Source organism: Chlorocebus sabaeus, chromosome 8 (assembly GCF_047675955.1).
Source record: "Chlorocebus sabaeus isolate Y175 chromosome 8, mChlSab1.0.hap1, whole genome shotgun sequence".
Taxonomy (NCBI): domain Eukaryota; kingdom Metazoa; phylum Chordata; class Mammalia; order Primates; family Cercopithecidae; genus Chlorocebus; species Chlorocebus sabaeus.
In genome coordinates this window covers 148,495,668-148,509,907 of record NC_132911.1, presented here as the reverse complement: position 1 = coordinate 148,509,907, position 14,240 = coordinate 148,495,668, and the positions used below count along the sequence as shown (strand labels likewise).

General features: G+C 51.8%; 2 protein-coding genes across 9 annotated transcripts in view; both read right to left on the bottom strand.

Moving 5' to 3' along the window:
• Positions 1–14,240, bottom strand: part of ZNF7 (zinc finger protein 7) — a 322,126-nt gene that overhangs the window by 38,645 nt on the left and 269,241 nt on the right. The gene's annotated exons all lie outside the window — the stretch shown is intronic.
• Positions 1–14,240, bottom strand: part of LOC103237646 (zinc finger protein 517) — a 21,321-nt gene extending 7,081 nt beyond the window's left edge. Inside the window, exons 1-4 of one of the 7 annotated variants that reach the window (XM_008001995.3) lie at positions 14,140–14,240; positions 5,655–5,733; positions 4,847–4,973; positions 4,393–4,506 (exon numbers count right to left, since the gene is read on the bottom strand). In XM_008001995.3, the coding sequence (XP_008000186.3) occupies positions 4,393–4,506; positions 4,847–4,973; positions 5,655–5,687 (274 nt within the window). In that variant the 5' untranslated portion in view covers positions 5,688–5,733; positions 14,140–14,240. The other 6 variants (XM_073018533.1, XM_008001998.3, XM_037999919.2 and 3 more) reach the window with 6 other exon arrangements.

Below are 14,240 nucleotides of genomic sequence, written 5' to 3'. Positions count from 1 at the left end.
TTCAGCACAACCAGCTGAGCTGATCGCTGTCATGGCTGTCCTTGAAGATTTCCCTGAACCAGTTAACATTGTTTCTGATTGGGCCTAGGTAGTACATGTTGCTGGCAACATTGAAACTGCCTTAATCAAATTTCGGCCTGATGATACCCTACTTTTTCTCTTCCAAAGGTTTCGGTCTGTACTCAGAGCAAGGTCTTCTCCTTTCTACATTATTCACATTGGGGCCCACACACCCCTCCCTGGGCCCCTCTCGGCAGCAAATGCCTGAGCTGATACATAAGTTGCTCCCATTTTCACTGGCGCAGAAAATTTTCATGCTTTAACTCATGTCAATGCTGCGGGACTCCAAAAAAAGTCCCCCTCACATGGAAATAAGCTAAAACCACTGCACGTCACTGTCCTACTTGCCAAGTGTTAATTTGACAGCCACTTTCCTCAGGAGTTAACCCTAGAGGACTTTCACAGAATGCTCTCTGGCAAATGGACATGACTTATCATCCTGCTTTTGGCAAGCTTTCTTTTATACATGTAACTATTGACACACTTTCTCATTTTATCTGGGCCACTTGTCACACAGGGGAGAGTACATCTCATGTTAAACGACTATGCTTTCACATTTCTCGGTTATGGGCTGTCCCAGGAAACTGAAAACTGACAACGGCCCCGGCTACACTAGTGCTGTGTTTAAAAAGCTCACTCAAACACGGGCAATTACTTACACAACTGGCATCCCCTATAACTCTCAAGCACAGGCCTTGGTGGAAGGAGCCAATAAAACGCTCAAAGATCAACTTCGAAAACAGGACACAAAAACAAAGAGGGACGCCACCACCCCTCATGCTCAGCTAAATCTGGCTCTTTTTACTCCAAACTTCTTAAACCTAGTAAGAAATCAACCTTTTACAGCAGAGAACATTTCACTGGAAATAAATTTGATCCACAAAAAGGAAAGCGGGTATGGTGGAAGGATGCAAAAACTAACAAATGGGAAGTAGGCACCGTGGTAACATGGGGCAGGGGTTTTGCTTGCGTTTCCCCAGGAGAAAGACAACAACCCGTGTGGGTTCCCTCCTGGCAACTGAAATTGCACCAAAATTTCAAATATGAAACGCTCTCAGAAACAAAAGGCAAAGACCCCTCACAAATCGAAGGGCAAGGTTCCCCGCCTGACACATAAACTTCATGACCTCTACATTACGACAAAATCTCCCGTGTGACCTACACCACCAGTCGTTCAACTCCACCAACATGGCGTCAAATAAACATCTTATCACATCAAACACAAACATTACTACAAGAAAAAGGAATTCCAACAACGACAGGTAATATAATTCCGGCTGCCTTTATAGCGGTCAGTGCAGTGGTGAGTACGCCAGCAGTGGGACACCTGAAAAGTCTACCTATTGGGCGTATGTTCCTTTTCCCCCTTTAATTCAGTCTGTCTCCTGGGTGGATGCCTCAGTGGAAGTTTCCACTCATGATAGTGCATTCATGCCGGTTCCTAATGATGACAGGTTTCCAGCTCAATCAGAAGAAGGTTTAATTTGTCAATTGGCTACAAATATCCACCACTGTGCATTGCAATGTCGCCTGGCTGTTTAGCTGCTTCTTATCAGAACTGGATGTGGACCATATTGTGCTTTAGTAATGATTCTTATTAAGTACATAATATGCTCAGTACCAATTATTTTCAATTTATGACTGTTCAACTTAATCCACATGAGGAATGGAGGGTTCCTGTTACCACAAAAGATAATTCCACAAAAGGACTGCCAGACTGCTCCAAGGAACCTACGACAAAGGGACCGTTTTTAGTAAATTCAATTGTATGGAATGATTGTAATGCCCCAAAGGTCACGGTGTTCCAAAGTCTAGCTACGGGTGTTGTTATTGACTGGGCTCCAAGAGGGCATTCTTGGCGGAATTGCTCCGGCCAAAACATGACATGCTCGGAGTTTGTTAGACCATGTAGAGGACGAATGGCAGCCATACAGGTTCAGGGAACGGGTGTCTCCTCACCCACTGAAATGGATGCACACAGGCATCGTTCCTCCTAGACCAAAAATGATGCATCCAATTGTTACCCCAGAACATCCTGAATTATGGAAATTAGCTGCAGCCATGACAGGAATAAGGATATGGAATGCTACTTATCAACTCTCTCCTACTAATACCAAGACACCCATATTCAACATCACCTTGATGTCTGAACAGGTGATGCCTATCAAGAGCTGTGTCAAACCCCCTTATATGCTGTTGGTTGGAATGTAATTATCATTCCCAATACACACACTATAGAATGTGATAACTGTAAGCTGTTCACGTCCATTGATGCTACTTTTAATCCCACAAGTATTCTCTCGGTGAGGGCTAGAGAGGGGGTAGGCATACCAGTTTCTTTACATCGTCCACGGGAGTCTTCCCCCTCTATTCACACAGTCAATGAAGATCTTAAAGGTATCCTCAAAAGAACTAAGAGATTTATTTTTACTCTTATTGCAGTCATTGCAGGTCTAATTGCGGTTACTGCAACAGCAGCAACTGCTGGAGTTGCAATCCACAATTCTGTTCAAACCGCTCAATATGTTGAAGCATGGCAGAAAAACTTCTCTAGGCTTTGGAATTCTCAGACTCAGGTCGATCAAAAATTAGCTAATCAAATTAATGATCTCTGCCAGAGTGTAATCTGGCTGGGAGATAGGGTTATGAATTTGGAACACCATATGCAATTACAGTGTGACTGGAATACTTATGATGACTGCATAATGCCTTATGCTTATAATAAAGATCAACATAGCTGGGAAAAGGTCTTAAGGCATTTAAAAGCCTGGGATGATAACTTAACCTTAGATATTTCAAAACTTAAAGAACAAATTTTTGAGGCCTCACAGGCTCATTTAACCACTGCTCCTGGCTTAGACATTTTTGAAGGAATAACTAAAGGATTACCTAATCTTAATCCCTTTAAATGGATCACACCCCTTGGAGGATCACTGTTGTCACTGGAATTATTGACACTGGTATGCTTCTGTTGTCTATTTTTAGTCTGCAGATGCCTCCAATGAGTCCAAAGACAAGTTCGAAGTCAACGACAAGCAATGATGGCGATGGTGAGCCTAGTTAATAAAAAGAGGGGAGATGTGGGCGGCAAGTCTCCCAGGTACCAAGGCAAGAAATCAAGGGCACAAGCTGTTCCAGTATAATAAAGAAAATATATAAAGTAAGAATAGTTATACTAGAAATAGATTATAGATATGATGATTTATGAATATTATTAATCATCAGTTTGTAGCATTACTCTTTATTCTAATACAATAATCTCTGTTCCACAATCATAACCTAGGAAAAACCAGGCCATACAGAGATAGGAGCTGAAGGGACACGGTGAGAAGTGACCAGAAGACTAGTGTGAGCCCTCTGTCATGCCCAGACAGGGCCACTAGAGGGCTCCTTGGTCTAGCGGTCGCCCCAGTGCCTGGGAAGGCACCCGTTACTTAGCAGAGGGGAAAGGGAGTCTCCCTCTCCCCGGGGAGGGTTAGAGAAGACTCTGCTCCACCACCTCTTGTGGAAGGCCTGACATCAGTCATCCGGAGGCCTCAACGTCTTCCTGTGATGCTGTGCTTCAGCAGTCATGCTCCTGGTCCACTTTCATGTTCCGCCCTGTACACCTGGCTCTGTCTTCTAGACAGTAGTAGTATAATTAGTGAACGTACCAAGAGTCATTAAATTGCACAGAAGAAATAATAGAGTAAGCTGTCCTCTCTCTCTCTCCGCCTCGGCTGCCAAACAGGGAAGGGCCCCCTGCCTGGTGGACACGTGACTCACGTGACCTTATCAATCACTGGAGACGGCTCACACTCCTTACCCTGCCCCTTTTGCCTTGTATCCAATAAATAACAGCGCAGCCTGGCATCCGGGGCCGTTAACGGTCTCCACGTCTAGGTGGTAGTGGTCCCCCAGGCCCAGTTGTCTTTTCTTCTATCTCTTTTGTCTTGTGTCTTTATTTGTATGATCTCTCCCCTCCACACACGAGAAGAAAAACCCACAGACCCTGTAGGGCTGGTCCCTACACAACCCAAGGGTAGAGGTGCACAGACCCGGCCTCTGACACCTTGGGGACACCAAAATGGAAAACTGATGCACTTGGGTCTTCCTGCATAAGTTAGTTTTGACCTTAGACCTACAAGCAAGGCAGTTAGTAGGAACTCTGACCGTGTTGTGAGGAGCTAAACACACACACCTCCCACTGCGGGAGAAGGGACCTGCACAGAACTGCATGGAGGCCACACTGGCAGCACACGACACGCCCTGCGGTGGGGCCAGGCCACACTGGCAGCACACGACATGCCCTGCGGTGGCAGCAGCCCAGGCCTTCCAGTGCCTTGTACTCACCTGTGCACAGGCTGGCTTTGGCCACGCTCTGTTCAGCCACCTGCAGAATCAAGGCCCCCGGCTCCTCTCCTTGCTCCAAGAGGGAGATCAGTGCTGGTTTGGCAACAAGAAAGCCTAAGTTCAGAGAACGAAAGCACAATGTATCAGTACAGGAGGGAGGAGGGATGCCCGGGTGCCTGGCTGGAGTGCTTGGAGTGGGTCAGGAACACTCACTATCCCAGCAGGGGCAGCTAGGTGGCCAAGGGGAGATGGGGGGGCCTGCCCCAGGAGAGAAGCCTCAGGCAGGCTGATGCTGGCAGTGGCTGCCCAACAGAAAGCAGAGAGGGGCTCCTTAGGGAGCCTCCAGTTTCCCCTCAAAAATGTTTCAGACCTTGAATCTGGAATGGAACCAACTTCCCTTTGAAGCTAACACAGACGCACCTCCCGGCCCCAGGACCAAAGGCAGAGCCCTTACCTAGCGAGGCCAGGTTCCCATAGTTCTCCAGCATCACGTCCCTGTAGAGGGCCTGCTGGTCGGGGGCCAGGCAACTCCACTCTATCCTCGTGAAGTACACAGCCACATCCTCGAACACAACAGCCTCCTGCAACCACATACTCTGCTGTCCAGGCAGTCAAGGGCTTGGTGAGAACCCAGCAGATGAGAAACATTCGTGCGATCTGCTAGAGGCCTCTCTCCCTGCTGCTCATTGCTGCATCCACAGGGCCCAGCAGAGTCAAGGCAGCCCACACTCCCCGAGTGAGCAGCCTCAGTCTCAGCAGAAGCCCCAGAGAGGAAGAGGGAAAAACTGAACTTGGGGGAGGGAGATTTACCAGGAAGGGGGTCCCAACCTTGGCGTCACCCTCTCCACAGACCATCAGGGATTTGGGGAAGGAGCACCAGCACTGTGTCCCCACCCTCTGCGTCTCCATTTCCAACACCGGCAAGTGAGTCAGCATCAGTAGAGGGAGGATGGCTGACCATTCACACCAGGAAGGAGGCAGGCACTGGGGAAGGACAGGGACCCTGCCCTCAACGGCCGACCATAGAAGCTCAGGGGCCCTAGGAGGCCCCAAGAAGCCCACTTCTGCCCAAAGGCTGGAAGGATTTGGCAGAGAAATGTGTGCGGCCTGGCCACAGAGCAAGGAGGTGGTCCTCGGCTTGCAGACTCCATCTTGTGATGTGGGTGGCTGTGAGGCTCCCTGGAAGGTTCTCAGGGCTGAAAAGCTGAGGCTAGGGGCGAAGCAGTCTCCTGGGGCAGTGGACAGGCTCAGGGGGTGCTCACCTGGGGTCCAGGCATCAGGAGTGCCATCGTCATTCCAGGGTACCCTCTGAGGAGGAGCAGGTGCTAGAGACAGTGAATTCTGGGGGAACACAGAGCCATGAGTGGAAGGAGCCCAGGCCTAAGGCTCTCCAGCCCCCCAAAAGGCCTCTCCAGATCCAGAAGGGAGCAGGAGAGGGTAAAGTGCTGGGGCAATCACATCAGCCACTTCCTTCACGTCCCAAGGAGCAGCTGCACCCAAGCTTCTCCATTGGAACACCCACTCCTTCCAACGTTTGCTGGCTGTCACCTTGCTGGGAGGCCTTCTGTGACTGCCACCTCCCCTCCTGCCGGGGAGTTCCTCATCCTCGCTCCTTGCTTTATTTTTCTCCATAGCACTATGCCACCTGACATAAGACAAGTTAACGTCCTTGCTCCTTATCTGCCTTCCCCAGTTAGAAAAGACCTCTGGTCTATACCCCAAGGGCCTGAGGAAGGGCTTGGCACAGCGTATGCTCAGAAGGGATTTATGAAATGAACAAAGCATGACTAGTTAGAGCAAAATTATTGTTTTATTTGAGACAGGGTCTCACTCTGTCTCCCAGGCTGGAGTATGGTGGCATGATCTCGGTTCACCTCCACCTCTGCCTCCTGGGCTTAAGGGATCCTCCCAGGATGGCCAAGGTTGCACCATTGCACTCCGGCCTGGGCAACATTGTTCATTATGAGATGAACAATGGGTGACTCTATAACCAATAAAACCATGTGTGGGAACATCAGAAAACATTCTTGCATTTTACTACATGAAACAAGCAGACTGTAAGCAGAAAACTAAAGCTGGTAGCATAAAACCCTAGTTCTGTCTGGGTCATAGAATGACAAGTGGTTCCTGTTTTTCTATTTTTCTTTTTTTTTTTTTGAGACAGGGTCTTGCTGTGTGGCACGGGCTGGAGTAGAGTGGTATGATCTCAGCTCACTGCAGCCTCAACTTCCTGGGCTCAAGCAATCCTCCCACCTCAGCCTCCTGAGTAGCTGGAACTACAAGAGCATGCCACCACACCCAGCTAATTAAAAAAAATTTTTTTTTTTTGAGACGGAGTCTCGCTTTGTTGCCCAGGCTGGAGTGCAGTGGCGCGATCTCAGCTCACTGCAAGCTCCGCCTCCCGGGTTCACGCCATTCTCCTGCCTCAGCCTCCAAGTAGCTGGGACTACAGGTGCGCACCACCACACCCGGCTAATTTTTTGTATTTTTAGTAGAGACGGGGTTTCACCGTGTTAGCCAGGATGGTCTCGATCTCCTGACCTCGTGATCCGCCCACCTCGGCCTCCCAAAGTGCTGAGATTACAGGCATGAGCCACCGCGCCCGGCCAAAAAAAAATTTTTATTATTGATGAGGTCTCACTATGTTGCCCAGGCTGGTCTTGAATTCCTGGATCCAAGTGATCCTCTTGCCTCGGTCTCCCAAAGCGCTGGGATTACAGGTGTGAGCCACCACACCCGGTCTCTATTTTTCTAATTTAAGACTTTTTTGGCCAGACGCAGTAGAGATTGAGACCATCCTGGCTAACACGGTGAAACCCAGTCTCCACTAAAAATACAAAAAATTAGCCAGGAGTGGTGGCAGGCTCCTGTAGTCCCAGCTACTTGGGAGGCTGAGGCAGGAGAATGGCGTGAATCTGGGAGGCAGAGATTGCAGTGAGCCAAGATCGCGCCACTGCACTCCGGCCTGGGTGACGTCTCGCTCTTGTTGCTCAGGCCGGAGTGCAATGCTGCAACCTTGGTTATCCTGGGAGGATCCCTTAAGCCCAGGAGACAGAGGCTGCAGTGAACCGAGATCATGCCACCAATTCCAGGCTGGACGACGGAGCAAGACCCTGTCTCAAACAAAACAAAAGAATAATTTTGCTCTAAGCAGACGTACACAGAGCAGGCATGAGGCCCTGGTCTCCTCACTCTTCCCTTCAACACACACTTGAGCTCTTGCGTTAGGGTGAAGGTTTCCGGGGCTATTCTTTTCTGTAGAGCTGGAGCTCTAAGTAGCTGCCACTTTGTAAAGAGATGTTTCCCACTAGGCATCAGTTAACAAAAAGCGTGTGTTTAGAGGCCGGGGGCGGAGGCTCATGCCTGTAATTCCAACACTGTAGGAGGCCGATGAGGGCAGATCATTTGAAGTCAGGAGCTCGAGACCAGCCTGGCCAACATGGTGAAACCCTTATCTACTAAAAATACAAAAATTAGCCAGGTGTGCTGGCACACGCCTGTAATCCCAGCTGCTATAATCCCACCCCCACTCAGCCCCACTGACTGTCCAGGGCCGTCTGTGGCAGGACCCACCTGGGCCACTGCGATGGTCACACGTGTTGTCCTCACTCCAACAAGGCCACCAGAGCATCTCAGGGTATGAGGCTGCCAGAAGACTCGACCCCCTGATCCCTCAACACATCCCACGCTCCACTCTGGTAAGAACTGCAACCCCGGACTACGGTTGGACTTGGACTAAGAGGGTAAGTTACCACTGCGGCTTTTTGTTTGCTCATGTCTAGGGAGTGCATGTCCTCAGGGAGGGGCTACCTGGTTAGAGGGGAAAAAACCTGCTTTTAGCTCTATTTTTGGAATCAGGAAATAAACCTTCAGTCAGATTAAACAGCACTGGGCTAAAAATAATCGAGCAATGATATGATGACAACAGATCAAACTGTTGCTGCGAGCGCTGAGAGAGAATGTCAAGGGGAGGAGGGTGCTAATTTAGAAGGAGGACCTCCCAGAAATGTTACTGGGGGAAGTAACATTTAACTGGGGTCTGGAAGACTAGGAGGGGGTCACCTCCCTCCTTACATAGAATAAGCCCTGTTCCTCGGGGACCTGGGGCACCCTGCTCACTACGCCGCAGCCATGCCAGCCTTCTCTCTGTTCCCCCGCCTGGGAGTTTCTCCTCAGGGATCTGCGGCTGCTTCCCTCGGTCAGCAGGTTTCAGTCCAAATGTTAACTCTTATTGTCGTTGTTGTTTTGAGACGGAGTATCCCTCTGTCGCCCAGGCTGGAGTGCAGTGGTGCGATCTTGGCTCACTACAAGCTCCGCCTCCTGGGTTCACGCCATCCTCCTGCCTCAGCCTCAGCCTCTGCGCAGGGTGAATGAAAGCTGCGGAAAACGGCGTCCGCCGGGGAGCGAGGCTGCGGGGAAGTGCCCGCCATCGGGCAGATGCTCGCGAGGGGCAGAGCCTGGTTCTCCCCGGAGCAGCCCCACCTCGCCAGGCCTCCCCGCCTGCAGCCTCATCTCTGCGCAGCCGTCGGCTCGGGGGAGCGGGTCTCTGGGGTCCGGCCGCACGCCCCCGACCACAGCCGGCATGGACCGGGGCGCAGGGCCCTTCGCCCCGAGGAGGGTTACGGACCCAAGGCGAGCGGAGGCGGCAGTGCCGGCTGCGGGTCCGCTCCTTCTCGAGCTCCGGGCGCCCACTCCGGGGGCCGCAGCCTCCACTGGGTCGGGCTTCCAGGAACGCGCCCCTCCCAGTCCCCGCCCCGCGGCCGGGGCCGACTCACCCTGGGCCGCCGGGACCGCGCGGGGAGGAGCGCAGAGCGCCGGGCGCTCAGGCTCCGGTTCCTGCCCCGCCCCCGGAAACGGCCGCTGCGCCGCTCTGGGAGGCCTGGAGGACCGCGCACCTCGATGGCGCTGGCCAGGGCCGCAGCAAGGGGCGCGCCTCGGGGGTTCCGGGCGAGACCGGGTATCAGTCCCAGGCCCCAGGGGCGCGGAAGAGCGTCGACGATCTCGGCGCTCCGTTTCCCCCAGGATAGGAGGCGGCGAACGTTCATCCCTTGCGCCCACTCCCTGCCTCCGGGTGGCCTGCGGGGTTTGGGGAGCACGGCGCGGGATCGATTCCTGGACCCGCAGGAACGGCGGAGCTGGGGCATCGGGCCGGGGTCTGTCTCTTATATAAATTTATGACATTGTTTAGTATGACTTTTTTTTTTTTTTTTTTTTTTTTTTGAGTCTGAGTCTCGCTCTTGTTGCCCAGGCTGGAGTGCAGTGGCGTGATCTCGGCTCACTGCAACCTCCGCCTCCCAGGTTCACGCCATTCTGCCTCAGCCTCCCGAGTAGCTGGGACTACAGGCGCCCTCCAACCACGCCCGACTAATTTTTGTAGTTTTAGTAGAGACGGGGTTTCACTATGTTACCCAGGCTGATCTCGAACTCCTGATCTCAGGTGACCCGCTGCCTCGGCCTCCCAAAGTGCTGGGATTACAGGTGTGAGCCACCGCACCCAAACAGTTTCTGGAATCTTGAAGTGTCTCTGCTGCTCCCTCTGATCACTGTCAGACCACCTCTCCTGTCTGCACATAAGGGTGGTCATTCTGACTTCTAACAGCCCTGTGATTTTTGTAAACATTTGTATACTCTTTGTATTTACTAATTTAATCCTCATGGTAATCATATCAAAATACTACTGTTCCCATACTAAAATGAGGAGAGCATAGTGTCCCTGTTATCTGCCAAGGTCTCGTCTCTTTTTTTTTTTCTTTTTTTGAGACAGTTTCGCTGTTGTTGCCCAGGCTGGAGTGCAATAGCGCCATCTTGGCTCACCATTACCTCCGCCTCCTGGGTTCTCCTGCCTCAGCATCGCGAGTAGCTGGGATTACAGGCATGCACCACCACGCCCGTTTAATTTTGTATTTTTAGTAAGGACGGGGTTACTCGATGTTGGTCAGGCTGGTCTCGAACTCCCGACCTCAGATGATCTGCCCGCCTCGACCTCCCAAAGTGCTGGGATTACAGGTGTGAGCCACTGTGCCTGGCCAAGGTTTCATCTCTTAAGTAACAGAACTGGGATCCAACCCACAGACCTGGCTCCAAGTCATATATTCTTTTTTTAAAAAATTTAATAATTTTTTTCAAGTCACATATTCTTTAGCCACTAAACTGTGGTGTGAAACCATCATGCAAGTGGGAAGAACAGTTCAATTCATGAAACTTGGTGTGCTGAAAAATTCCCACTCACCTCCACACACATTTTACGGATGGTTTCACACACGCTCTAGGTTTTCAGATCCCCTGAATGGCAACCGTACCCTGGGAGGAGGTATGAGGATCAAAGAAGGTAAGGGACACGTCCAGAGCCACAGGTGGTTGGGAGCCGGGTCAGATTTGAGCACAAGACAGACCAGGAACCATCATTTTCTTCCTTTTCACAAGGATAGGGGAAACTGGGTCAGGAGGGTGACACTTGTCTCAGTAGGCTCAGCCCAGCACTCTACATGGGTGGCCCTAAACTTGTGTGATTCTACCTAGATCCTTGTCCCAGGACTGGATGCCCTTAGGTTCCTCAGACTCTTTGGGGGACCAAGGGTGTCTCCTGCATTCACACTGCTGACAGCAGATCTGCTCAGGAGTGAGGCGCAGGCTGGGTAGGACAGAGGCACTCTTCAGATTCGGGGTCCAGCAGGAGGGACTGGTGGACACTTGCTCTGTCCCCACAACCATCTTTGGGGAAGGGATCATGACTCCCCTCAGGGCCATGGCACATACTTTCAGATAATATGGGTATTATGGTGAACTTGGATATCCAAAAATTCTAGGTAAATCCTGTGCTATTCTCTCATTGTAAAAGGATGCCAGAACTTCCAACTATTTAATCACACATGTGGGGTCCCAGAGAATGTTCACTCACAGCTTTATGTCAGGTTGACATGATGCATCCAAGCCATATAGACGGCGGGGGTCATGGAGATTTAGCACTCACTAACCTGTTGCTTCACAATACACTACCTTAACCCCTCTCAGAAAAATGTTAACATGCACCTTCAAGCTGTCCCCAAGCATGTGCAATCTGCATCCTCCCAACCACCCCACCTCTTCCTGTTGGCATTGGTCCCTGGGCTCTCCCCTCACCCACTCCTGAATGGGTAACACGCTCCTATGGGCAATCCCACCCCTCAGGCACTGAAAGCACATGGGAAAACTATCTCAGAGAACCTTATTGGAAATATGTTTTCACAAGACATAGCTCCAGAATTGTAAGACACTAAATTAGAAAAGCCGTGTGCATGAGGCCGGGTGCGGTGGCTTATGCCTGTAATCCCAGCACTTTGGGAGGCCAAGATGGGTGAATCATGAGATCAGGAGTTCAAGACCAGCCTGGCCAAGATGGTGAAACCCCATCTCTACTAAAAATACAAAAAATTAGCTGGACACGGTGGCAGGCGCCTGTAATCTCAGCTACTTGGGAGGCTGAGGCAGGAAAATCACTTGAACTCAAAGAGGGCAGAGGTTGCAGTGAGCTGAGATAGCGCCACTGCACTTTAGCCTGAGCGACAGAGTGAGACATCCTCTCAGAAAAAAAGCAGTGTGCATGAAAAGTACTTAGATCAGTCCCTGGCCAGTAAAAAGTACCCAGTATTGGCCAGGTGTGGTGGCTCACGCCTGTAATCCCAGCACTTTGGGAGACCAAGGCAGGTGCATCACCTAAGGTCAGGAGTTCAAGACCAGCCTGACCAATATGGTGAAACCCCATCTCTACTAAAAAAATACAAAAATTAGCTGGGCGTGGTGGTGTGCGCCTATAGTCCCAGCTATTCGGGAGGCTGAGACAGAAGAATTGCTTGAACCTGGGAGGCGGAGGTTGCAGTGAGCCCAGATCACACCATTGCACTCAAGCCTGGGCAACAAGAGTGAGACTCCATCTCAAAAAAAAAAAAAAAAAAAAAAAATATATATATATATATATATATTCCTTTTATTACGGAGTGATCCCATTTTAGCCATATGTGATGGTGTGCCCATATGTGGGATACAATTATGCTACGGGGGTGCGGTGGGGGGGCAAGGAGATAAGGACACATCAGTTGTGGGGGATTGGGGGTGCAGGCAGATAATACTGGTGGGGGAGGGGAGCCAAGCTGAGCAAGACAGAGAATCACAATTTCTCATGTTTATACCTAATTACTCCTACATGTATGTGACAAGAAACATTTGAAGAACAATTTCAAAAGGAAAATTTTTTTTTTTTGAGGCGGAGTTTTGCTCTTGTTTCCCAAGCTGGAGTGCAATGGCACAATCTCGGCTCACCACAACCTCCACCTCCTGGGTTGAAGTGATTCTCCTGCCTCAGTCTCCCGAGTAGCTGGGATTACAGGTGCCTGCCACCATGCCCAGCTAACTTTTGTATTTTTAGTATAGACGGGGTTTCTCCATGTTGATCAGGCTGGTCTTGAACTCCTGACCTCAGGTGATCCTCCCGCCTCGGTCTCCCAAGGTGCTGGGATTACAGGCATGAGCCACCACACCTGGCTGGAAATAAATAATTTCTAAGAATAAAGTTTGAAAAGCAGGTTAGGGGTGACGTCAGTAGCACAAGCAGAGGCACTGTGTGGGGAGAGCCTAATCCTGGCCCCAAGAAAGATGGCTCCACCCCAGAAGGCTGGAAAACCTCATGTCCAGTGCTTGCGGCCTCACCTGGAGTGGCTGTCAAGTGACCTAGAACTGCACAGCCACTGCTGTTTGCCAGGTCAAGACTGAGCCTAGTCATGTAGTCCTCAGGACTGTCGGGTGGATGCTGGCAGGGCCATGTCTCTTCGAGCCTTAAAGCGGCCTGGTCAGCCTCCTGGCTGCACCTAGGATCTTGGTAGCCGCATCTCATCCCAGAGACCCATGAGACCATCTTGGGGAACCCCACAGCCTGTGTGTCCAAGCCCTCTTCTCACCTCTATCCCGCACCCATCTCTCCTTCTGCTCCTGCAGAGAAGCAGATTTGCTCAGGAGTGAGGGACAGGCTGGGCCTCTGGGCCAATTTTGGGTTGATCCCAGAACCCCTCACCCTGCCCCTGGGGTCCAGTCCTGCCCCTCAGCCCCTGGCCCTGCTGTAGGCTGGGCTGCTTCCTGAGTCCCCACCCGGCAGCTCCTCCTCGATCCCCCTGCCAACCCTAGGGGAGGGCCTCCTTCAGCAGCCCCTTCTCTCCCCTATGAGCAGCAGCGGCCACAGGACACCCCTTCCACCCTCTCCTGTCTTTTTCTCACGATGTCAACCCTGCCAGAGCCCCTGCAGGGTCTAGGAAATACCCCACCTCCCAGTCCTGACTGCAAGCCTCTCCCACCCACTGGGACCCCTGCCTTCACCTCCTTGCTGCCTCCTCATCCACGGCCTCGCCTGTGCTCGACAGTGCTCACTCAGCCAGGGGCTCTCTCCTGAAAAACCTCTTCCCCACCACCCGCCGCCCCCGGCCTCGGGGTCCCACCCCTTAGGGACCCGATTCCGCGAAGCCCCTCTCCCCAGCATGTGCCGCTGGACACCCCCAGTCGGGCTGACTCTTTCCAGCTCAGGCCCCCACTGCCCCTCCCAGTTTCCATTTCTCGCTCCTTCCCCACCCACCTCTCCCGCACAGAATTTGGTCAGGGTATGGTCCAGTCTCCTATTATTCGTCCTCCCCGCAGCATGTGACCCAGCCCATCCCTGCTCCTTCTTCCTCGCCCCGGGACCCTCCAGCTTGGCCCTCCCCACTTCCTGGGCCGGCCAGCCCTCACCCTCGGCAAGGATCCCCGGGCTCCTCTCCTCGACGCCCGACCTCTCCAAGGGCCTACAGTGGACAAGGCCCCCGCGTCCAGCAGCGCCCGTCCATCAGGGA